The sequence below is a fragment of the Calonectris borealis genome, chromosome 5 (genome assembly GCF_964195595.1).
Source record: "Calonectris borealis chromosome 5, bCalBor7.hap1.2, whole genome shotgun sequence".
In the NCBI taxonomy this organism is placed as follows: Eukaryota; Metazoa; Chordata; class Aves; order Procellariiformes; family Procellariidae; genus Calonectris; species Calonectris borealis.
In genome coordinates this window covers 20,357,999-20,384,478 of record NC_134316.1, presented here as the reverse complement: position 1 = coordinate 20,384,478, position 26,480 = coordinate 20,357,999, and the positions used below count along the sequence as shown (strand labels likewise).

General features: G+C 34.4%; 1 protein-coding gene across 1 annotated transcript in view; it reads right to left on the bottom strand.

Moving 5' to 3' along the window:
• The window catches only part of EML5 (EMAP like 5), a 114,083-nt gene that overhangs the window by 44,180 nt on the left and 43,423 nt on the right, over positions 1-26,480 (bottom strand). Inside the window, 16 exon segments of the mRNA XM_075151343.1 lie at positions 572-713; positions 2,491-2,618; positions 3,643-3,754; positions 4,890-5,092; positions 6,916-7,016; positions 9,033-9,126; positions 10,395-10,500; positions 11,824-12,010; positions 16,645-16,763; positions 17,145-17,251; positions 18,680-18,847; positions 20,734-20,946; positions 23,691-23,790; positions 23,792-23,951; positions 24,723-24,860; positions 25,955-26,156. Of these exon segments, the coding sequence (XP_075007444.1) occupies positions 572-713; positions 2,491-2,618; positions 3,643-3,754; positions 4,890-5,092; positions 6,916-7,016; positions 9,033-9,126; positions 10,395-10,500; positions 11,824-12,010; positions 16,645-16,763; positions 17,145-17,251; positions 18,680-18,847; positions 20,734-20,946; positions 23,691-23,790; positions 23,792-23,951; positions 24,723-24,860; positions 25,955-26,156 (2,280 nt within the window).

Sequence of the window (26,480 nt, the reverse complement as noted above, 5' to 3'; positions counted from 1 at the left end):
TATTCCTTTGTCTAGCAAAGCATATATATCATTAAAAGCTTATTAAGATCAGTCTGGTCTAATCCTAAAAAAAGTCTCCTTATATGATGTCACTTACAACAGATTTTCCATCTGTCAAAATAGAATTTAGTTATATAGTATACAACTATACTATACAAGTAAGAATTTTATGACTGTTCTCTTTCCTTGACATTCCAGATTCTTCTAACATTCACAAAGAAGAGAAATTCAACATTACTTCTATGATTTCTTCCAAAAATTTCTAGATTCGAAGTCCTCCACTGTTGCAATACTATAAGCAACATAACAGATTTATGTAATTAGCTCAACTTTTATTGTAAATTCACTGACTTAAATATGTTACAATTGCAAATAATCTTAAGAAGAGTATTACATAGAAACCTTTCGTACAGATTCATTAGCTTAAGGGCTACATAACTCATGAATATAGCATTGATAAAATAATTTGAGCAAAGAAAGGAATTCATTCAGTCTTGCTTTTGAAAGACTGATAATGCTAGTAAATGTCAACTGAATTCAGTTAAATATTTTTTCATACTAAGCATCTTACCCTTCTTCAATTTGCGAACAGCTAACATACAATGGCTAGGAGATAAATCCCATATTCTTAAGGTTTTGTCATCACTTACAGTGGCACAAATAGGTAAATGAGGATGAGTAGCTAGACCCCAAACTTCCCCCTCCATGTGACCCTGAAAAAATACAATGAATCAGATGACTTTGTATTTTAAACTGAAACATGAAATAATACATTTAAGGACGTTAAAAAAAACCCAGAGAGAACTTGCGTATCTTTAGAGGATAATAAAGAAATATCTGAATAGAAACACAGAACACCTGAGAAAAACCTCACCCTTCTACTTACAGTAAAAGTGCAAATTATAGTAATTAATACTAGAGAAAACTTTTCCCTGAGAAATAATCTTCACACACATCTATGTCAATGCCATAGACAGTGGGATTGAGTGCACCCTCAGCAAGTTTGCAGATGACACCAAGCTGAGTGGTGCTGTTGACACACCTGAGGGACAGGATGCCATCCTGAGGGACCTGGACAAGCTCAAGAAGTGGGCCTGTGTGAACCTCATAAGGTTCAACAAAGCCAAGTGCAAAGTCCTGCACCTGGGTTGGGGCATCAGTACAGGCTGGGGGATGAAGGGATTGAGAGCAGCCCTGCCGAGAAGGACTTGGGGGTACTGGTGAACGAAAAGCCAGACATGAGCTGGCAACGTGCGCTCGCAGCCCAGAAGGCCAACCATATCCTGGGCTGCATCAAAAGAGCATGGCCAGCAGGTCGAGGGAGGTGATTCTGCCCCTCTACTCTCCTCTGGTGAGACCCCACTTGGAGTACTGCGGTCCAGCTCTGGAGCCCTCAGCACAGGAAAGACATGGACCTGTTGGAGCGGGTCCAGACGAGGGCCACAGAAATGGTCAGGGGATGGAACGCCTCTCCTATGAAGAAAGGCTGAGAGAGTTGGGGTTGTTCAGCCTGGAGAAGAAAAGTCTTCAGGAAGACCTTATTGCGGCCTATCAGTACTTAAAGGGGGCTTATAAGAAAGATGGGAACAGACTTTCTAGCAGGGCCTGTTGCGACAGGACAGGGGGGAATGGTTTTAAACTACAAGAGGATAGATTTAGACTAGATAGAAGGAAGACATTTTTTACGATGAGGTTGGTGAAACACTGGCACAGGTTTCCCAGAGAGGTGGTAGATGCCGCATCCCTGGAAACATCCAAGGTCAGGTTGGACAGGGCCCTGAGCAACCTGATCTTGTTGAAGATGCTCACTGCAGGGGAGTTGGCCTAGATGACCTTTAAAGTTCCCTTCCAACCCAAACTATTCTATGATTCTATGATCTAGATTTTTTCTTTACCTTAAGTTCTAATATATTCTTTATGAAATCTAGTTCTTTACATATTGCATTGGCCACTCAGAAGTGTGAATTAAAGATCCACAGATTTTTATTTAAGTATGAAAGAAAATCATATGATGATACGATATAAAAAATTTGTTTTGTAGTCAGGCTTAAGAAATGCAGTCTGTTTGGTATGGCAAGGAAAATTGAAACATTTTTTACATCATTACAAAGAAAGTCTAAAAATAAATCTTAAGGAGACAACTTTTAAAAATAATAAGGGTAATCAGTACTCAGAAAAAGGTAATAAGGAATTTGGTGGAGGATCCACACTTTTTTTCTTTTTTTTTTTTTTTGTTTTTAAAATAGAAATATGATCTTGGTCTGTTTGAAAGGATGAACTTGTTGAACAAACTAGTACATGAAGTTCTGTGATTCTGTTTTGGTGATTGAAGAGTCATAACGGTTTAGCCTAACATTAAAAATCTATGAAGCGACAGTAACTCGCTAACTTCACTAGTAATTAAAATGCTTGTTATTTCACAACAGTCTTTACTTGAAAAATAAAATAGTGTTTGTGGTATGGAATATTTGACTGATATTTAACATGTACCTGAACCAGCAGAGTTATTGGTCCACTTTTATCCACCTCCAATATTTCACCATTCTTTGTGCCCACTAAAATATGACCGTGTCCTAAAGATATGGCACGTATAGAAGGATTATCTTCTAAGAGGAGACCTAGAACGTTAAAGTGTTAGAAGACAGAAGATTCTCAAGTATGCCTTAAAGAGGATTTTTCACACATACAAACATTACATTCTCATTGTAGAAAAAGATACTCAGTAGTAAATAAGTAAAAACATATTCCTACATGGAAGAACTTACATGTTTGGAGTTATTTGGGAGTATTTAGCAATTCCCCAACTGACACTAATCTTTCTTCTCAATCCAGTCTCTCTGAAGTTTAATCAGCCTGACTCACTGGCAATCTTAGTGAAAAAACCTGCATGTGAAGTGTCAACTATACTAGTATATTGCTAGCATTTATGGTACCTTCAAATCCAGATTTTTATTAAACAGATATGAGAATGAGATACTCTGTAAGTAGAATGGTTTAGTTAATGGGTGTTTCCATCCACAATTTTTGAAAATCAAACCATATACATTAGAAATGTAATTTTAAAGCGGGGGAGCAGAGAAAAGGCTATCCAGAATGTCAAATAGGGAAAACTGTAAATCAGCCCTAAGATCAAGAATAAATGGAAGAAATAGGAATAATAAGAATGAAAATATTCTTAAATAGTTTCAAAAGACATATGCATTTACAGAAAATAAAGTCATAAAATGTACTAATACCTTACAAAACTAACCACAATTTTGAATTCCATTCCTCCTCCAAAACAAAAAAGATCAGACAAGATACTTCATGATTAGAAATAGGCTTTTTGGTTGCCACTTTAAAAAAAAGATAAATCACCTGGGTGGTAAGAGACTCTGGGTTAAATCAATTACTTCAGGCAGATAATAAGGTAAATATTATGATCTGCACCTACCAAATGTGCAAATAGACACTACAACATACCATTCCCCTCCCAACAGAAAAATGACTTATTTATAAGCAATAAAGCTTTAAAAAAATCATTTTTAGTATTCGTTATGTCAAATGTGGATTCCCTCCTATTGGAGAAAGCAATTCCACAGAAAGAGTTTTCTAAAGAAAGTATTTTAAATAGAAAAAAAAATGGGATAAAGTCTGTGTTACCTTTAGACCCAGGGGCCAAAGCAGCCCTTTTGATGGCATAGGTTTTGAGACAACGTTCAAAGGTATCGTCCCAGAGAGCTACTACCCCATCCTTTCCTCCAGTGACAAATCCCTGGCAAAAAAATACAAAAACAAAACAACAAAAAAAACACAAACCAAAAAACACCACAAGTTATAATCAATTATTATCTTTCCTTAATTTTTCAGTGATTTCTGCCAATATTGAAAATGGATTATATACAACACTGTAATGCACAGAACTACCGATGTTAGAGATTAAAAGATCAGGAGCAACAAAATGACTGAATTCTCCTCCTGACGAAGGCAGCACAGTTCTGTACAGTCCGCGTACACAGGCTGGATTTAAAAGTTCTAACTAATTAGCTTCTACCATACTAGAAAAATAATTTAACTGACACAATGAAATGTTTTTCTTGATATTTAGCCTCAATATCCCTTTGGCATTTCACCTCATTACTCCAAGCCAAACAGTACCACTCCCAAGAATTTGATTAGTGCTTAAATTGTTCAAATATATGCATATTTGTGCCATTCTGTCTTCAAAAATTATTTACAACTATTTAGTGAAGGAACAGGTATACCTAATACTGAAATAATTAGTACTTTCCTTTGGAGAACTTAATTCTTGCAATATGAATAACACATGCTTTGTCCAAAGCTACTATACTGAAACTCAAATATTAGAAGGTGGAGTAACTTGCTCTAACCTAGCAAAACACAAACATATACATAACTTCAAACATACAAGTAATCTAACCGGAACACTCATTCACATTTAAGCACATGCTTAAAGGCTTTCCTGAGTCAAAAGAAGTTGAGAAGGAGAAAGTACTTAGTGATCTACAGATTGAATGCTTCTACTAGTAGACAGTAATTACAGCACAAAATAGTAAGAGTATGAACTTCCTCTCTCACAAGCTCACATATTCCATTGAACTTACGGATGCTTAAATCAAAAAGTACTTTTACTTATCATAAGTTACTATTATTTCTTTAGTAAGAGGTCATGAAAATTACTGAGTAAGATGTCACTGAACCACAAGAGTTTGAGAAACAGCATGCTACATAACAAGAATTAGAGACATTCACAAACCACTATTTTGAATCTGGACCTCACAAGGCTTTTCTGTGATGGAAATAAAGCCATGGATTCCCAAGTTTGGGAAAGGCCTAACTTCATAGACTTTTTTGTCCAGACATCAAAAAACAATGAGCAGTTTATTTACTTTTTCCAATGCGTGCATGCTGAACACAGGACCATCATGTGCTTTGACAGTTTTTATGAGAAACACATCTCTCCAAATACACACATCCCCTGTGGAAGTTCCAGAGAATGCCATCTCTTCGGTCCAGCCATACACTGCACACATCATTGTATCGGTTCTTCCCAATGCTCCTATGCAGCCCTTCTTCCCAATTAATCCTCCGCCTGGTTCAAACCAAAAACAAGTCATCAGATGTCTGCTTAGAATTATTTTCCAAAAACTATACAACCTTACCCAGAGCAACAAGTCATTTTCTTCTGGTTCACCCAAGCTCCCCAAAAAATTGAGCCTGAGTAGAGTTCTCACAAATTAAAATTTTTGTACTATTTGGCATCTTTCAAGAAAAAAACCTTACTTTTAACTTACTACTTGAAGTTGGATTTGAATATGTACACATATCCACATGGACACGCAAAGAGAAAGTGCATTTGTAAACTTGCATCTAAACAAAAAACTTAACATCTACTACACAGTTCATAGAAATTCCTAATGAAATTCACTTGAAAGAAAAAAAAAAGTTTAAGTCTTGATTTCCCATCCTTTTCATGGTATGTTTTCAGTGAGAGGATTTCTAATTTTATTTTAGAGGTTTGCCATGTTGGCCTCTGGATAATAAAAATGTTACAGCTTTAGAATACCATACCTAAAGTAATTTGACAGGTATAACACATAGTAACTTCTGGCTAGAAAGTCAGATTTATATTTTCACAATCCTCAGGGAAACTTCATGTGGTATAACACAGAAGCCCATCAGGATTTGACACTTCATACTGTTCTCGTACTTACAGAGACAAGGTTTCTGAACCTCTGTGCCATCACTTGGCACTCATCAAAATTTAGTCCAAAGCAGGTATCACATCAAGTGCACCTGCTCTAGTGCAGATTTCAGAGACTTGACATTTTCTAAGGTGCACTGATACTCTACTCCTCACATTAACACTGCTAAGTGTATTTCATGGTGACTGTCTTGCTAGTATGCCATTGCAGTTTTGCACAGATGGGCTGTAGCATTAGAGAAATTTGATTCCTGCTGACTGAGCAATGCCAGAGAGAAAAGAGGCATTTTAAAACAATTTCATTTCTTTATTCAAAATCACCATCACCAGGCTTTTATCATAGTTAAGATTTCTTTCTAAAGAATTTATAGTAATTCAATCAGTAAATATTCTGACACACTTTGTTCTTTCTATAGATAGCAAGCACAATTGTTAAAATTAATAATTTATATAGACTTCAACAGCTTGCTCTCAGGCACTCTTGATAAATTTCTGTTGAAGCCAGAACTGAGAAAACGAGTGTCATATTTTCCTCACAGACCTTTCTCTCCACAATTAATCTTTATCAGGGACTCATGTGAGTTGATGTGCATAAATTCTGCATGAATAGTTAGAACATTCTTAGCAGATAAGCTAGTCTTCTGTAGCACATACGGTTTGAAACAATGAAGTTCACACTAATACCAGGGAATAGATTTTTCACTCTTCAAAATTTTTAAAGCAGATAAAGCAAGTTTAATCGTCAAGTTCAACAGAGGTATCTAAACAAACAGGTCTCAACTGGCACATGGATCCTCTTCAAGTTCTTTGTCTGAATTTTTGTATGCGGATTTTTATAACCTTAAATTTATTTATATTTGTGCCTCTTTATGTGCCTCTTACATGTTCTAAACGTCCTTCTTCCAAACACTGTTCTATGATTTTAGAGCAGCTTTGAACATTTTCAGATATGCTATATTATTATTAGATATAAAAACAGACAGTAGGAAATCCAGGATCCTTTCTACTTATGTAGCTCTAGCTCCATGGCAAATTGATCTTGAAAAGAATTCCCACTACTGCCAATTAACATTATTTCCACTAGGGCAAAGCTAACTCAGAGAGATATACAGAAAAAACATTTGCCTTTAATGCAAGAAACATACTATAAAAGATGCAATATTTATACTTTAAGTAACAGAAAATGCTGTAATTCTGAAAAGTTTCCTTACCTGCTCTACGCCAGAATTTCATGTGTTTAATTCCAACTGTAATCAATTTATCAGGCATATAAGGATTAATCTTAACAACAAAAATCTTATCTTTGCTTCCCCTGAAATGCAAAGCAAGATATTTTAAATAAAAATATAACTATTCATATTTTTAAATAGGTTTTCATTTGGGGTTTTTTTGCTAACGTATACCTTCTCTATCTTGCTAACATCTACTTCCAAATCATTAACAATAATTTATTATGAGGAGGAAGAAAGCCAAAGAACTAAAATACGGAGTCCTGTTCCATTTTCATTATCTCTGTTTCCAAAGCAGGTGAGTAATTACGTTACTTCAGAAATCCACTAGGTGGCATTTTCTTTGCAAAAGAATATATATTTGCATTAAGTTTAGGTATATGGCATTTAGACCTCTGACAGCTCATAATGCAACTTAAAAGGTGTAAAGTTGTAAATCTTATTTAAAAGTCTCTCATTTTGAAAATAAATTGCCATTTTCATCCACCTTTTAATCGATTTTTCTATTTTTCTTGTTAGAATAAAACATATGCTGTTATACCAATTTTAAATGGAAATTTCAGTTGTTTCTAAAAACATTAAAACCTGTTGTATGTTTTAGATTTCTTACTATACTTCTATAAAACCAATGCCTTGCTTCAATCCTATAGGTTGAAAAACAGCTTTCAACTATGTTTGCTTACTAGCTAAAAGAAATGCTTATTAGTAGTAGTGTTTTTTTAAAATGCAGAAGAGCCTCTTCTAATTTTTGCTCCCTGTTCAAGAGTGGCAATAATCTTTTACCTTCTGTCATTTTCAGACCGCTAAATGAACTAGTAGCAAAAACCATGAACCAGTTTCTTTCCAAACTCATATTGTAATCTTCAAAGTATAGATGCTGCTCTCAAAAATTCTATTGAATTCCTCTGAGTAGTTAGGAGGAAAAACACTCCAGAAACTAAATCCAGTATAAACTGGTTAAAATTTGATTAAAAAAAAGAATTAAGTGAGATCAGTGGGTTCAGAGAGTAGGGGAATTTAAAAAAAAAAAAAAAAAAAAGCTGGGGGGGAAAAACAATCATGTGAAAGGCAGACAAATGAAAGGCCCAAACCAGTATCTTCAGAGAAGCCAAGCTAACTGAGGTTCTGACAAGTAACTGGGAAGGGAGTACTCTCCTTTATCTACATCATCTATTCAGGTTTTTCATTCCTTGGTGGACAAGAAATTCAAAGCATGTTTAAAAGAAAATGAGAGAAAACCAGAGTAAAATGTCATTGAAGAGCAGTAATGATCTTAATGGATAAAAAGGAAGTTGATACTTTTAAAATTGTATGTGCAGAGAATAATAAATCCCTTTCAAACCTACCTAGAACAATATTTAGAATATACATACTGAATCCAGACAGAGTGGGGAAAAACCCACCCATTACTGCTCTATTTAAAGCAATATATCCTTAGAAACAACAAAGTCAAAGGTTTCAAAAACATTACTCAACATTAGAAATAAGATTCTATTTTGTAGATTAAAATACTATCTAATAAACATATATGAAATAATCTGTGCAGAGTCAGAGAAACTTCCAAAATATTTAACCTTTGGAGGTTAGTCGAATTTCCTGTTCAAACCAGAGCTAACTTCAAAGTTAGATCAGGCTACTCAGGACTCAGAAAGGAAAAGGAAAGAACCTTGAAGAAAAGAGAACTGAGCAAAACAACTGCAAACTACTATCCTAAGAAAGACATGACCTCTGATGAAAAAGATCTGAAAAGCAGAGCATACATCACCATCTCTGGGAGGGCCAACAGAAGTGTATGGAGTGACTTTTAAAGAAATTATTTCAGAACACATCAAATAAATGTAAATAAACTTTGTCTTCTATGTCTTCTTTCTTCACCGGTTGAGCTGTCACTGTAATAATTCTTGTTGACTTTATCAGAGCTTCCGTTTCTTCTTCCAAAGGAAGTTTTAAGGCTGTGCCAAATGTTATTGGCTGTATCACTTAAGTGATAGAAACTGCTAATTTATTAGAGAACTATTATTCTTTAATGAATATACTTTCCTTACTGTCATTTTAGAGTAAATCTAGGTACAAATTTTAAAACAAAGTTAAATTCCTACCTTACTGCTGAAAGCTTTTCTCCTTTCTTCCAATCCCAGAGTACAATAGTGTGATTGTCATCTATTCCAACAGAAGCCAATCGTTTCCCATCCGCTAGAAAATTAAATTTATGATTAAGAGAGTAGATAAATAACCTTATGTTGCAATAATAAGACATCATATTAAAGAATATTATAACTTCACAAATATTATAAGAAGTATGTACAAACAGGTAAATAATTGTATGATGTGTGCTTACATGCACATCTGTTGTCTGTTTGCTTTTAAACTTGAGTGGTCAGTTGGATGGAGTTTAGGACTTTAAGTTACCCTGTCTAAAAATTACACTTAGATCCTGTGTTTGTACAAATCCTTTGTTCAGCTAGTTGCTGACATAGTTGCGCAAAACCCTTCATCACAGGTTGTACTGTGAGAATTTTCTGTTCACTCTGAAAATCCCTGTTCATTTCTAAACAGGAAAACATTAAAGCAATACCATGGAGTTTATGAAATATCCTTAAACTTAGTAATAGTGTGAAGTCTTTGAGAAGCTCTGACATATATATATCCCACATTAACCTCCAAGATAGAAGTTATTTGTGCTCACTCGTGATCAACGACTTTCTGACATGTATCCATTTTTGAAATTGCTATGCATCCATGCCAGAATTTGGGAAACGAGATTGACACCTTGAAAAAGGAGAACCAAAGAAAGGTAAGAAGCATCAAAGACCCCAAACTACTCATCTTTGTGATCACACATCTTCACTGTGAGGCAAGAGATCCTATCTAGTAAATCCAAACCATTAAAGAATGAATAGAAGCCAGTGGAGAAGAGGAAATTTAACATTGGTAGGGGAATTCAATGTATGGGGTGCAAAAATCTTGAAAGATTTAACTGACAGTCTCTTATGTTAGTATAAGCTGGAGAGAGAGGCTGGGTTTCTGCCCAGAACTCCATAACTGCACTTTCTGAATTTATGAGTGTGCTACCCAATTGGCTTGCAGGATTTAATTTAAAAAAAAAAAAGTGCACACCTGATGAATTTGCTCAAAAATTTGCTTACACAGTTGTAAGGCAGACACAACGCTTAAGATCTGTACGCCTGCCTCATACAACCAAAAGAAATTCCAAAGTGATCAGCTCAGCTATTAAACAGCACAGAACTTGTTCTTGCATTTGCTGATGTGCAAGACTCCAAGGAGCTCTTGTTTAATGAATGATCATTTTAAGACAGCCTCTCTCATTTGACATTGATCACTGGAGAATATTTTTAATGCAAAGTCTTCAGTGTAAAGGAATTCCCAATTGCTCATTAGGACTGATTAGCTTGTATTTTCATACAGAAAAGGAAAATTGTGTATAAATAAATACTTATTACCTGAAAAATCAACAGCACAAACACCGTACTGGTGATAGCCCTTTAATACTGAGAGTGGTTTTATTGTTTCTGTATCCCAAATGTGTATTGAGGAATCTCGACCAACCTGAAAGTATACATATTTATAACCATTTTTTTTTAATTTCTCAGTTACTTTACACTGTTGTTTAAAAGTATAATATTGAACAAATACTTTAAAAAGTATTTGAAAAAATTTACAGTGATAAAATTTTCCTAGTATTACTTCTGTCTGTCTAGCAGTATACTATTCCTTCTTCTGCTTTACAAATACGACTCCCCAGCTGGCTCTTTTTTCCCCTCCAAAGAACTTAGGCACATTAATCACAATTAACTAAAATCCTCTTGTGGGGGGGAAGCCCTTCATTGATTGCACTGTGGCATATTTAGTCCCTCAATTCTCTATCAATCATTCCCTGTCTAAAAATAAAAGGTTATTTTTATTGCTAGTATGTAAGCTACTCTATGTTTGAGAAATGAGGGTGACTTCTGTTGCTTTCTGGTGTCATTACAAGTGCCTACAAGTCAGACTCTAATGCACTGATACCTGTGGAGTAATCTCCACTAGAATGGCACTAATGCAGGTAACTAGAACTTGGTAAGAAATGGAATATAGCTTATTCTTTTCAACTACGTACAAGCATTATTACTCAACATTTACATGATTATCTGCTATTCCAAAGGTTTTGCACCTCAGTACACAAAAAAGGGCTGCAAAACCAGAACACTCTCCTGTGTTTAAGACCAGGGGCAGGACCCAAAAAAATAGGATCTATTTCTGGTTTTGCCCTGAAACGTCAAATCAAACCTTCAAGTCCTGGTATATAAGCACTTATGGGAAGAGATGTTTTTCAGAAAACATGAATGAAAAAAAATTTACCTAAAATTACTGTCTGGCAAAAGATAAACGAACTATTATAAATACTTTAGCAACATACATACCTGTGTTGCATGTACAAACAGTAAATAGTTTGGCTATAGGCGATAACCAAAAACATAATGCATGAAACTGAAATGCTAGAATGTAATAACAACTGCTAACTTCATGTTATGTAATAATACATGAACGTAATAATAACATAGCTAACTTCACAACTAAGATACTAAAAAAATATATTGTAATTGCACATTTCCTCCACTTTTTATCATGAAGAAGAAACATAATGCTGAATAAGAAACATGAATCTATTCTTAAATAAAAAAGAGGTTCAAAACAAGTATCAACTAAACACTCTTATCAGAATTAATAAAAAGAACTGGAAAAAACACTTATGTTGCGTTTTTTTAACATGATTCCATCTGCAACAGAAATGCAATCCTTCACCTGAATAAATGTAGACTGGACTTCCTTCCTCCAAAACAGGCTTTTCTAAATTCAGTAGTAACAACTTCAGATAAACACGCATCCTACCTGGCCTGTTGCCACATAGTCCTTTAAAGGATGAATAGCAAGGCAAAGAATGTCATCATCATGACCTAGATAAAAGCGCTGTGTGTTCTGCTGTCGATTGTACACTACTCCCACTGCTGCAACATGGTATACAATTTCACCCGTCTGAGTGTAAAATAAATTGCTTCGACAGTCGTAACCTCTGTAACTAATTAAAGAAAAAAAGTTGTTCATCAAGGTCATAACCATATATACTGAAACTTTGAGATAAAATTATGCAAAATGCATTTTGCACATGTAAAAACTCAGATTACTTACCAATTACTGTTTTGGTGTTTTAAGATTATTAACATATTTTCCCAAAGGAACAACAATTTATCAATTTCATTTACTATTCAGACATCAATACTACTAGTATTATTTGAAAGTGGCTGCTATTTAATAGTTACTCTCCACAACTAGTTTAGAAGAGGAAGTAATAGCTAGTGATTTTTCCAGACCACGTGGAGAATTTGGGCATGCAACATGTAATTAAATGAAATAGCCAAAACTAATAGTTTGGACATTTTCTATCTTTTACTGCTCAAAAATCAGGCAGCAAAAGTTTCCACAAGAATGTGGACAACACAGATATCATAAAACTGAAAGTTTCTGGAAACTTGCTAACAGAAATCAAATGCACAAATTTTCTTCCAGATCAGCTTCTTTTTTGAAGGAAAACCTGTCTCCTTTCTGTACCGACACAGCAACTGGCATGAGTAGGCCAATTCCCTACTGAGGTCTGTATACACTATCACAGTACACACATTTCTTCCTAGGTGTGCCACCTTTGGTTTTTATGTGCTCTGTTAAAAATACTGGATTGCCTTCGCAAGTGCAGAATAATTAAGAAAATACTGAATATTCACCCTAAATGAGAATATTTTATAAAGCAGCTATGAAAATATGTACACTGAAAGAAATAATGCTTTAAAAATACTGGACATTGAGCAATTTCTTAGAAGCTTAGCAGTCACCTACAAAAGTAAAAAGCATTAAGACAGCAAAAGGGTCTCACATCCTTCTACCTGCAACCCACAAATTCAGAATTTTCCCAGCTCTTGTCGTAACAATTGCCTATATACCCTAAGTTAAGCATAGTGAAACTGAGTACGTTAATGCCATATATCACAGGACTACACAAAACATCCAAAATGTATCTAGGATGCAGGAAAATAGTTCTTATTGCTCTTATCTATAACTTCTTATATTCAGAAGTTTGGATTTTAGTTCACCTCCTCCAGTTATAAAAAAAATAGATGTACAATCAGTTGTTTACAATTAAAATAAAACATATTTTGCCAAAATACCAAGCATTGCAAACAAAGACATTTTGTAACCCAGTTAAACACATCTAGTCTTTCCCACACGCCAGTTTTCTAACTCCCTGACTATACAGGTACTTTTCTGCAGAAGGATAAAGTGATGGACTTAGACAGTCCAAGCAGAGATGAAAAGCAGCATGTTTCAGTGTAGAAGATCATACCCTGAGAATATGCTACACAGTTCCAAAATACTTCTATCTCCATATTATTAAACCAATGTAGAGCTGAGATTATTAGCTAATCTCAGAAAAAGCATGAGGAGAAACAATTTCTTCGCATGCAGAAAACAAACCGCAAAAGTAATTTACAAGGCATCTTGATTAGCAACTAGAAACTAAATAATAATGAAAGCTTTGCAATATAGTTTCTGGATAATATATAATAAGGCACAATAAACATAACACTGCATTCTGCAGTAGTTGATATTTTCAAGTGGTCTTCACCAACAGCTAATCAAACCATCAGTCCAGAACTGGTTCAAGTTAATATGACAGTAACTTTCAGTAGAAAAAGATAGCTACCTCAAATGCTACATTGGAAAAAAATTTTGCCATTACCAAGGTCATGAAGAGCAGGTACTGGATTCAGTTTGAGATGAAGACATGTAAACGTAGGTGTTCACATGTGTGTTAGATATATTAACACCATATTTTAATCAACAGTGTTCTAGTCAATACAGTCAATGGTCAGCTGAGTAGCCCTGCAGGTTCCAACCAGTCAGCACTTAATTTTACTTGAGCCAAATCACTCCTTACGCTTCACTGACTACTGACTGGAACTCCATTGACTGTGACAGAAGTTTAGATACACACATAAAACCACCTACTTTTAGGCACACAGTTGTAAATTCTTTAACCTGAAGCTGGACCCTACCCACAGTTGCAATTTACACATCTATAGCCAACTAGGGGCAACTTCACAAGTAATGTCTTCTCTGGGAAAAGAGTCAACATCCATAGTTTGTCTGATGCTGTAAGTGTTTCAAAATCTGTATGTTACTCTTCAAAGTATATATGGGAAATTTCCAAACATAGTGCAACCCTCCCCCAAAAATCTCCAGAAGAACCAAATGTTAAAATAAACATGGTTGAGGTCAGAGTCTTTAGCACAAAGGTAGAGATATTTAAAAAAAAGAAAACAAAAACCAAAAACCAAAAAAAACCCAACAACTTTTGCACGGCAATGGTGTTTTCTCAACAGGACCCATGCATAGCCTACTCCCTTCAGATGCTATTTGTAGGTATTTGTAGCCCTCTGGCAGGAATCCATGCAAGGTGTCATAAGACTTTCATTTAAGAGCATGAGAAATCCCATGTCATCTTGAAACCGTAATCAAATTTAATCTTATGATAAGGTCAGTTCAATGAATATCCTCAAACTCAAACTAGATTTTGCTTAAATCCTTTGAACGTTAAAAAAGAAAATGTATCATTCTTGTGAGATCAGCAGCATAGCTTTGAGAGAATACAGGACATAAGCATTGTATTTGCATCCTTATTGCCTGCCAGCAAAAAGAAAGCACTATAAGCATTGAGTCCGAGAAGCGGGTTCCTCTGAATATCTCAGAAGATGTATCCTTTTTATGTTTCTGAACCACCACCACTGTCAAAGACATGGCAGAAAGAAAATACAGGAATAGTCAAAAAGAGGCCAAACTAGTACACCACTCTAATGACGTGTTTCTGATCATGACTGCATCAGATCTCTTAGAGAAAGATGCACTTAAAGATTAACCTGTTAATAGAAGTTGCTTTCTCATCCATACTAGTCACTGGCTGGCTCACTCAGCATTATTGTTTTTATCCCCTTCCAAAACAGGAAGTAACCAGAGGTTTAAAGGATTTCTTAGAGGATACGAAGAGATTTTTAAAAGTTCATCTTTCAAGGCAGTTAATAAATTCAAAACACAAAGCCAATGTGCTCAAAAACAAAGAAAGGAAAAAGAGCTTCCTATTCCCCTAGTTCAAAAAAGCACCACTTTTTACACTTTCAAGGAACATCCAAGACATTTCCATTGCAGCTAGAGAAAGATGAAGCAAAGCAGACTTCCTGAATCAGAGAATATGCCTATTACTCACTTGGATATGGGTCACTTTAAAAGTTAACAGCCTGGACATTGAGAAAAATCTGTTGTTCAGCATGGATTCTTCATTAGTTTCCTTGATGCCCATTGGGTAACCAGACAGAACTCAACTGGACATTCTACTTCTGGTCATTCCTGGATATTCTGGTCAAGCTTCACTTCTGTTGTGAAGGAAATAACAATAATCCCAAAGATCCAGGGCCCTTGCTCGTGCTACATCTTCTTCAGGATCATTTGGTTTGATTCTTAGACCAAATTTTAAAGACTATATATACAGCTATCCACCTTAATGCATTTTCTACACAGATACAAAAATCTTCACCTGAGAATTCTGGAGCGTCAAAAATAGAAATAAGAAAACAACTCTGTACCAAGCTTCCCAGTTGTCATTATTTCCAAAGCTATGCCTCAGACTCCATGTCTTCTACAGGCAACATTGCTGAGTTGAGTGATTAACTATTCTTAGTCAATTAATTTATTAAGCATTCTATATGGAGCCCTTCTAAAATTGTTTAAGTGTCATTATGAAGATACACACTATCAGTAACTTATCTGTGCATTTAGTTATCTCTAAAAAGAAGTTGTATTCCTGCAAAGAGGTATCTTTTGAAAGGAAAACAGTGTTAACTGATTTCCAATGCCTTAATTTAATAAAGGCTTTGGTTTTCCTTTCTATCAAGAGAATTTATATTTCTGATCATTATTCTAATGTAGTAACGTCTACTGCCAGTTTGCTTTAAAACACATCTTTGTCCTGACGAAAAAGTCTTCACTTATGAAGAGTTATGGGAGACTACCAATCCTAAAGACGAAATTTTAAGATTTCAAGGATGCATCTGAAAGTTACTTTGTTACTCAAATTAGCACTAGAAAGAGAATAAAACTGAATTTTAACACACTTACAGGACCTATTAAGAATTAAATTTAATTCCTAAACTAAGAGAGGAACGTGTAAATTGTTTCAGATTAGGTACAAACAGTTTATACTTTTTTTTTTTAATAAAACACTGATAGAAACATCACTTAGTACAGAATCCAGCTATCTTCAACTACCAAGTTTCTGTCATAGCTTCCAAAATAATACACAAAAGAGAACTACTACTTTCCACATACTGAAAAATATGGATGATAGCCAAATATTATATTTAGTCACCTCTATTCAAATAATAAGTTTCAGTGCAAATTCACTTCAGAATTCATGTTCATAATTAGTCTAGCCTGACATCAAAGCTTTCTATTAATTTAGTGTAAATTTATTTTTACAGAAATAAATAAAAACAGTAAATCACAAAGCAACTGACCTAAAAGTCTTTCATCAGATTATTAAATTATAAACACCAATCTACAAACACAAACAGTCTGCTTGTATATTTTAAAGAATCCTAGTTTTCATACCCATGAACAAAATGTAATCTTATACTGTTCCCTGGAGCTCGTTCTCGTCTCTTAGAAGCTGCACTTTTTCGTTTTTCTTTGCATTGCTCTTTAAGTTGAGGTAGATCTTCTTTGTAAACCTTTGAGAAAGAGCACAATTATAAATTAAGAGATTCATAAGAAAAGCATGTTTCTGAGAATTCAGCCACAGTTATCACCCACAAAAATGTTATACTGACATCATCGAAAAAAATCTCCAATAACTGTAGCTGGTTATTGCATAGTGTAACTTGTTTTTAAATTACAACCAAAACTCTGATAGAACATGCTAGGAATACACTTTTCTCCCTCTATTGTATCTTAGAATTTTGAATGCATCAGATAATAACAATTCCAAAGGTTTTGGTCAGTTCCTGCTCTGCTTTCAGTCTCCCCAGTTTTCAGATTTCAACAGGTCTTCATAAAAGACCAACTCAAACCCTTGGAAGCATTCCAACTGCCAGTAAAACTAAAATCTTCACCTGTCGACGATAGGTGATCTGCGTCTCTTGTTCAATTTCAGAGTCCAGCTCTGGAACATCAGACTGATCTGAATCCGATTCATCACTATTAGAATCAACCAGACTCTCTGCCACCAAGAAAACAGAAAGAGAAAATGAAGCAACCTAAATCACAAACCAGAAAGTGTTTAAAGTAACTGCTTGATGTTTCTGATTTGATAATAATGCTTATATTAATTAACATAAACTGCTAGAATTGACAGGCTGACAGGATCAATTCTGCTGATACAGTACAAATAAGCCAACTTGTAAGTATGATAATTTTTTTTGTTTGTTTTTAGGAGCGAATTAGTTTTCATTCATTAAAATTATTTCATCAACATTAATGTTAGGAGAAAAGAAAGAAAGAAGAGAATGAAGCAATGAGTATAAAGCAGAAACTAAGACTCACAGAAAACTAAGAGAAGTAAAAGGCTCCAAAGAGAAACTTATGGTTAGGTAAGCCATTGATGTAAGTAGCAATTCTTCAGGTAGATTACAGAGTTAGAAAAGCCATTAACAGGACAATTATCAGTAGTGTGACAAAACAGACGTATGTTGCACATACTGTTAGACAGCCAGAAGTAAGGTTATATATCCAGGAACAAGGAATCTAAACAACACTTAACATACAGAAATTTTATCTTGGGAAGCAGTAGCTAATGAGAAATTTGGGTCATGGGAAATAATTAGTTGAAAATGAATTCACCCGATGAAGGATCAAACCAGTTAAAGGCTTTTTGGAAACTTCATCAAGAAGATGAAGAGAACTATTGTTTCTTTCTGCATTTGGCACTGACAAGGCCAGCACTGAATTAGCACTCATTTACCTATTAGCTGGGTCCACACTGATACATCTTCATCTGATCTTAGCAATAAAAGGGTGAAACAGCCTATTTCATTGTAACTCTATATACTTATTTCCCCAAAGGGCAATCTAAATTCCTTTAGGAAATTCCAAGTGATGCACAAGGCACTCAGTTAATGGTTTGATTTTGGGAAACTCAGTCATGAGAATAATTGCTGTATTAGTCACTGGTGGAAGCATTTTTTTCCAACTATTAAACACCTATAGTCTGCTTTAAAAAAAAAAAAGTCAATTACAATGCTTAAATTCTCATCTAAATACTTCAAAATTTTAATGAAATGAGTACATACATCTTTTTTTTCCAGTGACATCTGGGCATCCAGTTGTTGTCAATTTAGTAAAGGACAGTATGTACAGAATTCATAAATTCATATCTATAATCTGAACTTTTAAATTTTTCCTTTGCACAGGGAACATAGTGGTGATTTTTTTTCACAATCTTGCTAGACTGAACATACAGGGTACAGACATGTATTAGGCAACACTATCAGGTATTTCAGGCAGCTGCAAAGTTTAAAGAACAACAATTTTGTGCAGACTGACAATTCTGAATATTTATTTCCATACTTGCACCAAAGAATTTTACTTCTCTTTTAGCCTCTCCTCCTCCTACCTTTTTTTTTTTTTTTTTTTAAAATAAGTTACTTACCTTGGGGTGCTATATGAAGAGAATCCTTCAACTTCCGGTCAGGGACAAATTTCCACTGAAAGACAGAATGATCAGCTCCTCCAATGGAAACAACCCACTGGTGATCGTGCGACCATCTGACATTTGTCACGTGAGCAGAATGACCAAGATATTTTTTAAACTTTGCTCCTAGAACAAGAATAAAAATCTCTTTCAATATATGTGGAATATATGTTTCAGGAGCACCTTAGGAAAATGTATCAAGAAACTCTTATAAAAAGTAATAGTTTAATTAAGATATTCTAATTGCTAGTGATATTTTAATTAATAGCAGCAACTTTTTGCAGTATTCCCAAATTTTAATCTGTCTTTAAGATAAATTTTTAAATTTGGATTCCAGGATATATCATCTTTAGCAAGTCAAATGCAAAGAGAGAAGACATATGATAGCACTGTATGAGGTGTACTAAAGGGAGATTTTTTTTAAATTTCATTTTATTTTTTTTTTACAAACCAAGATTTTGCCAATTATTACTTCTACATTGAAAAGATGCAGTTATTTAAATGTTGAACGATGTATATTTAGCTCTGTGAAAACACCTCCATATGTGTGCTCGTAGCACTGGTTCCCACTGTTCATGCAATTTGAGTGCTAAGCACTTCTAGCGATTCATAGCAATACTACCTTTAGTAGTAATAGCAGCAGTAGTAGTGTAACTACATCAAGTTAACGTTTTCACTGACTATCACATAGTTACAACACAATCATTGGATCAATTACTAAAAAGAAGTTCCTAACAGCACTCCATTATACAGATTCTTGTGCCTTTTCTTTGGTTTTAGAATTCTAGTGCAAAATAGGGGATAAAAAGGGAACAAATTCAGTCTCCTTCAAATGGACAGAAGGCTGTTTTCAAGAACATATTTTTGGATTACTTCAGGTACCAATAAAAGCCTTATCACTTTAAAAATAAAACTGGAAAGATTGAAATGAAATGTTTTTTAATGTCACCTTTTACAAAAAGAGTTGAAAAAATTACGGGGGAGTATCAGTCATTAAAAAAAAAAATCATTTCTTTAAGCACATATTGTTTGAAGACACATCCTAAGACCAATCATGAATATCATGTGGTTGTAGCCAGCATTAAACAGGCAATGCTGCAAATTGCAATGATGCAACAGTGCAACTTTTTGTTTCCCCTTTCAAAACTTAGAGATTTGATCTAGTCCCCAGGCAAACTTTTCAGGTTAAGAGGACTCTTCTTAAAAGCTAGGGAACATTTCACAGGCTTTCTCTGATCATCATCATGTTACCAGCTTGAAGACAGAGATCTCTGCTATTGATAATTTGTTACAGTTCAACTTGAATGGTGTCTAGAAAGGAGTTCTTCAAACAGCTCTGAAAAAATGAAGTTTTTCTCGTCTAAAAAGATACACATCTCTCCCCTGTTCACTGAGTCCTGAACAGTAAACTTGAAAATTACACACCTTGCTTTAGGCTTCAGTTTTAAAAATTTCACATGAGATTTGTCCTATTGCTAGTAAAATTTTGAGGAAAAATGTGTTGGAAAAGTTTTTAAACTTCTAATAACATACAGTGGCATACTCTGATAACAGGACCAATTTGCTGTTCACTTATTTATGGCTTGTAATCATTTGGTAAAGTTATTTTTTCTAGTTCCTAGCCCAAATCTCCACCACAGATCCAGAGGAAGAAAGAAAACTACTTGAAGACCAAGGTGAAATACTTAAAAGATATGTATCTCATAAAAGGGTAGATATTGCATCACCTCATGAAATTCTATCAAAAAAAAAAAAAGGGAGAACTATTTTACAAAATAAAACATATGCAAAACTTTTGGCTATCCTATTCAAAATGCAAATAAAATACTGTTACTATTACAGTTGTCAATACACCAGCCTATTATTGTTTTCCATCTTTGGGCTCAAACTAAGCTTCTAAGAATAAATATTGGCCATTTATATAATTATCAAAAACCCAGTTTTCTAAAACCTTTTTCTTGAATAACCAAAATTCAAAAATGTACATTTATAATTGAACTTAAAGGTACTACCTTTTCTTAGACATGGGTATCGAAAGAGCTTTACTATTCCATAATCATCAGCTGTAACCATAACTTGCCCAATAAAATTTGCATCCACAGAATTTATATCATTTATATCTGAATATTTGGGCCAGATTCCATTAACTTCAAGGCCAGAAACGCAGGTCCATGATGCCCACTGAACGCCTTTTAATTCTTCCTTGTTTGTTACTTCTTTTCCACCTAAGAACAAAAATAAGGACCTATTTTTTAATATTCACTTATGCAATTTTAAAGAATGTAACATTTTTTAAAATTCTCCAGAAATCAAATCTAAGTGGGACAGAATTAAAAACTGACTTCTAAAACTGTCCTGATCTAATATGTTCTACTATGACCAACGGTATCAGTAGTAAGGTTTCTCAAGACTACTTAACAGAAGATCATGAGTTTGGTACAGTTTTTATTATTTCTTGGTATCTGCTTGAGACTGTGTTATTTTTAAATGTTTATCAAAAAATACATGTAGCCATTCTAAGATAAAGTTTGGAAAAATTCTATTGCTGAACTTTTCTAGAAACTTGGATTATTTAGAGCAAAAACTGAAGAACTTATTTAGATCTGGCCACTGTAAATTACTGAAAATACCAATTTTATGCTTAGATCCTTGTTAATTATTTCACATCAGCTCTATCTGTAATAAGATTGTTCCAATCTCACAAAGTTTCATGTAAGAGTAAGTACTGAGTCAGACCAAAGGCCCATTTAATAAATACTGTGTCTTCAGGAATGGCCAGAAGCAGAGTGCAGGAGCAACACAAGGACAATGCAAGCAAATGTAAAAGTTGTGAGTCAGACTGAGTGTGCAACTGCAGAACCTGAGCAGGATACTGCCAACAATTCACCTCTCAGTCTTCAGTGGTAACAAAATTGAAGGCAACTGGCTGGAGTTTTTCCTGTTTTCTTATAGTTAATAGGATTCTGACTAGTGGGAGGGGATGTGATGTAGGGAGGAGCAGCCTCAGGTACTGTAAGGAGGTAAGTTTTCAACAGAGGGATAGGGCAAGGAAGAACTCAAGTGGACTGGAATAAACAGAGTAAAGAAAACAGCCATAGAGAAAAGGTAAAGCAAAATGGCAAATAAATAAGAAAGGGAGACTTAAAAAACAAACAAACAAAAAACCCATAACAAAACCCACACTCGAGAAAAAGTTCAACTACTATATACCCCTCCAAAAACCGGAAAGGAACTCAAGTGCCCTGTTTGAATACCCTTCAGCTCTGATGAAATAACTGTACCCTTTGACAAGGTTTACCTTGTAATCTCTTTCAATCACTAATCCATGTAAATGAAGACTACTAATACTGGTTATATCCATGACTAAGTCCTACAGATCTTGTATTAGGCAACTGTATGTTCCTTACTCATTTATAGTGGAATTTCAAGTGTTACATGATTCCAATCATTATTTTAAAATATTTAGGAGATTCCTTTAACTTCACTGACTTTGCTAAACTTTTTTCATAAACAAGCTTCACAATCCCACATTCTAATATATCAAGAAACTCCAGGCTGAAAACTGCCTAAGTAACTCCAAATTGCTCCTCCTGCGTGTACATATTTGTTACAGTCTAATTAAATTTTCATTTACTATCTTTTTTTACATATCTTCTGTCTCATTCAGTGCACAAAATCAAACTTGTGCATAGAAGGAATTAGATGCTTCAGCAAACACAGTCACAAAAAGCTCCATGGAACTATGAATAATGTACAGTGCAAAGCGTAAATATTGTATAAAAAAATGAAGGGACAATATAGTAAGTGGTGTTGATAATAAATACTTACTACAAATACAATGAGTGGGAAAAATATAGAATGATATTATGTGAAGAGTGTAAACACGCAGAAGAAAAGTAAAACCTTGTGACAAACACTGCCCTTGACATACTGTAATCAAGACTACTTAAATTTGAAGCTTTAAGTACTATGCACATATGTCCTCTGCAGAAGGAACTGTCTTGATGAAAACTGTTTCAGGAGTGTGGGACAGTTCAGTCAAGTGTTCAAGACAGTGTTGGCTTGAAAATATTTACAATAAATGCAGTTGTCACAAACTTTGAATCTGAAAACTGTATTTTAATATTATGTTATATACTTATTTTCTTTAATAGTCCCCTGCCGTAGAATCATAGAATCATAGAATTCTATGAAGAAAAGACACATTTGAACTTGTGTTATCAGTAGACTGCCCAGCTAAATTTCATTTTGATACTTTTATCCATTTTGAACGTTGCATGATTGAATCATATATGTATCACAGGTTCAATATTTCTTTTGTTTCCCATGAGTAATTCCTAACGTTCTGGCATCCTTATATCAGGTATTCTTATTTTCTGTACAGTTACCTAATCCCATTATACTTCCAAATTCATTTCATTCCGATTGTTTCTACCTATTACAAATTTCTCACTGTAAAAGCTCTTTTAAGTTAAATTCCTCAGTTCCGCTGCAAACATAGTTCTAGAAAATCAGATGACTCCTGAGACGCAACGTATTGATTTTTCCACATATTTAAAAAAACATACAGCGCAAACAAATGATAATCCATTTGATATCCAAACTCAGTAAGTACAAATCTATCAAGCAATTGCAAAATTGAATTCGAATGCAGTATTTTTCTTTTCCTAAACATGTGGGAGCAAAGATTTAGTTTTGAGAAATAAAATAAATTATAAGCCAGCATCTCTACCATGAAAAGATGCATTATAAAGAAGAGTAAGCATATAAGGATAAAAATATTTAAGTAACTTCGCTAGAAAATGCTGTACTTAGTCAAATGTAGCAAAATTTTATACAAACTTAGAAAAAAATTTCTCTATAACCCAGTGCTTTGAACCAGGATCTATATTTGGCTGTTTTTACAAAACTACTATACATTCTTTCTGTAATAAGCAACAAATATCATAAAGGCAATTCAGAATCTTACTTGGCATCCTGTAAAAAAGTCTCTTCCCATTGCCATCATTGGTCTGTAAGTATTTACTGTCCGAAGACCAATCCATATGGGTGATGAAACTTAAAGAAAGATCCAATACATTCCCCAACTTTCTTGTATCGCTGAACAACACCATATATATCCACAGAGCTGTCATTGGAACCAACAGCTAGGAAATTCCCATCTGGTGAATATTTCAGTTCATGAATAGCTTCTTTCCTGTCTTTGATATGAACAACCTCAGTCATATCTCTGTAGTATGAAAGAAAGCATGTCATAAGTATAGAAGACAGTATTATCATACTGTCAAGTTCCCAGTTTTAAAAAACGGACAAAATTGTGAAATGATGAAGTGAACCTTAATATCATATATGCAAACACAAACACTGCTATTTTTAGAAATGGGTAGGGCTTCATGGCCAAAAAAAGAGAAGGGAATATCGACATAAGAAGGTGCTGCACTGGGCTGAGGGAGAGCGAACAAAAGGAACTGTTCAAGCTGAAGCCACAAAAAACAATTAATCAGGTAGATTACCAGATCTTTATTCACTCAGGGAAGAAAACTTCATTGACATGATACACAAATCTCATTTTCCCTTTAAAACTGTGGGATCACAGCACCAAGGCAGCACTGTTTTTATATGCATGATGTGTTGACAGCAGCATTCCAACACATGGAAACAATTTAGGAAGTAATGAAAATTTATTTCTTAATAATTCAAGAATATTTAATAAAGCTAAAACCTAAAGCAAAACACTTCATAGAACACTGCCATTCTTTGCAAATAGACCATTCTTTGCAAATAGACCAATATACTTTTTAAAATGTGTTGTTATGGAACAACATGAACACACATTTAAAAAATCTGAGCACCCTCAAGATCAGTAATTTAGAACAGAAATGTAACTGACCTCCTCATGTATGGTCACTACAGTGTCAATATACATACAGTTTATAAAAGTAATTAGATAACATGCTTGAAAGAGTTAATAACGTATCTATTTTTAATTTTTGTAACATACCTGACTCGAAGCACAGTGAAAGAGCCATCCTTCATTCCAAGAGCAAGATGGATTCCATCAGTACTAACCGCGGCACAGCGAATGGGTTCCTCCATATTGCACCGGGCAATCAGAGCATGGTCTATTAAACTCCAAATTCTAAAATAAAGTAATAATTACAAATGTAGAGAGTGGTTTGTAGCTGTGTCATAGATAGCATGAAGCCTGCAATTTCTGCAGAACGCTGAACGTGGTAGTGTCCTATTTTAAAACAATTTTCCACAAGGAAAATCTAAGACAAAAGTGTGACTTAACAAAGAATATTCTTACATTTAAAATAGCGAGAAAATATCTAATGAGAAAATACAGGAGCAGATTAATTTTGTTTGACTTTCTGAATATAAAAAGAATGACAACATATGACAATATATACTTTGAGACCACTCTGTGAAAATGCCACTATTTTGTTCATCATTTTAACCAAGAACATTAAAGAACAATTAAAGACTTTGCTCAGTAAACACGGCCTTTCCTATTAACAAGTCATTATTCATAACTCCTTACATATAACTACATAATATTATAACATGTAAGTTTTTACTACAAGATACATTACAACATCTATCATTTAGAAGATATATCTGGAATTCTAGAGCATTATTTCAATATTCACAATTCAACCACTGTTTTGCTTAACCACGTCACACTTAACATATCTAACAAAAATGCCAACACATTTAATTTTTAAGAAAGAAGAGAAAAGGTGTTTTTGACAAAAAAAGATGAACTTGTAAAAGGGAGTAATTTACTGGGTTTTCTCCGAATATAGATTCTATTTACTATGCATGCATTAAGTTTCATGAAACTCACAAGCTAAAAGTTAATTCGCAGCATGTGAGAAAGTGAATGTGGTAAGAGTAAAAATTCTAAGTTTTTATTACAATTTTTTTTCATTGTAACCTGTGAATGCCTAACATAACTCCTGAAAAGGAAACATGGGATTCTTGTGCATGAGTGCTTAATGTTAGGCTAAATGACATTTGTTCAAATTTTGTACATTTCATTTTTGTGAAATATACATTTCCATTATATTTTATTACTGGAGAGCACTAATTTCATGCATAACTTAACTGGTTCAGAAGCACTTCAATGCCACATTTTAATGACTTTAAAATGCATACACTTCAATTAGGTTATCCACAAAATGAGCTGTTTGTGTAACACTGTACGCAGTTAAACAAACAAGATTTAACCTGACTGATCGATCATCACTTCCAGTCATTGCTAGCGGTTTTGTAGGATGGACAGCCAAAGCCCACAGCTCTCCTTCACAGTGCCCCTGCATTATCAGGAAAGGCTTATTACGCTCATGCACCACAATTTCAAAAATTTCACTGTCTTGTGTCCCGACGAGTATATGGTCTCCTCTCCAGCAAACACTTCTTACAGACAGACCTGTAGAAGAGATTGTTACTGAGAGATACATCCTGAGAATTTGTGAAACAAAGGTAACATAGCACATGACAAAATATAAAAGAAGAAAATGTCAAGAAGTATCCATATACCTTCTCTTATTCCTCCATTTACTCCTTTTATCTATTCCATACAATACATACTGCCCTTGGAACATTAACTTCTCAAGCTTAGTATAACAAAAATTCTAAAATAAAATGTGAGCCTTATTTTAATAAAGGACATGTAGCCAACTCTTGTATTACAAGATCTCTGACAGAGAAAGAAAATACTGACATTTGCATCTGAAATTATGCACTTAATGTC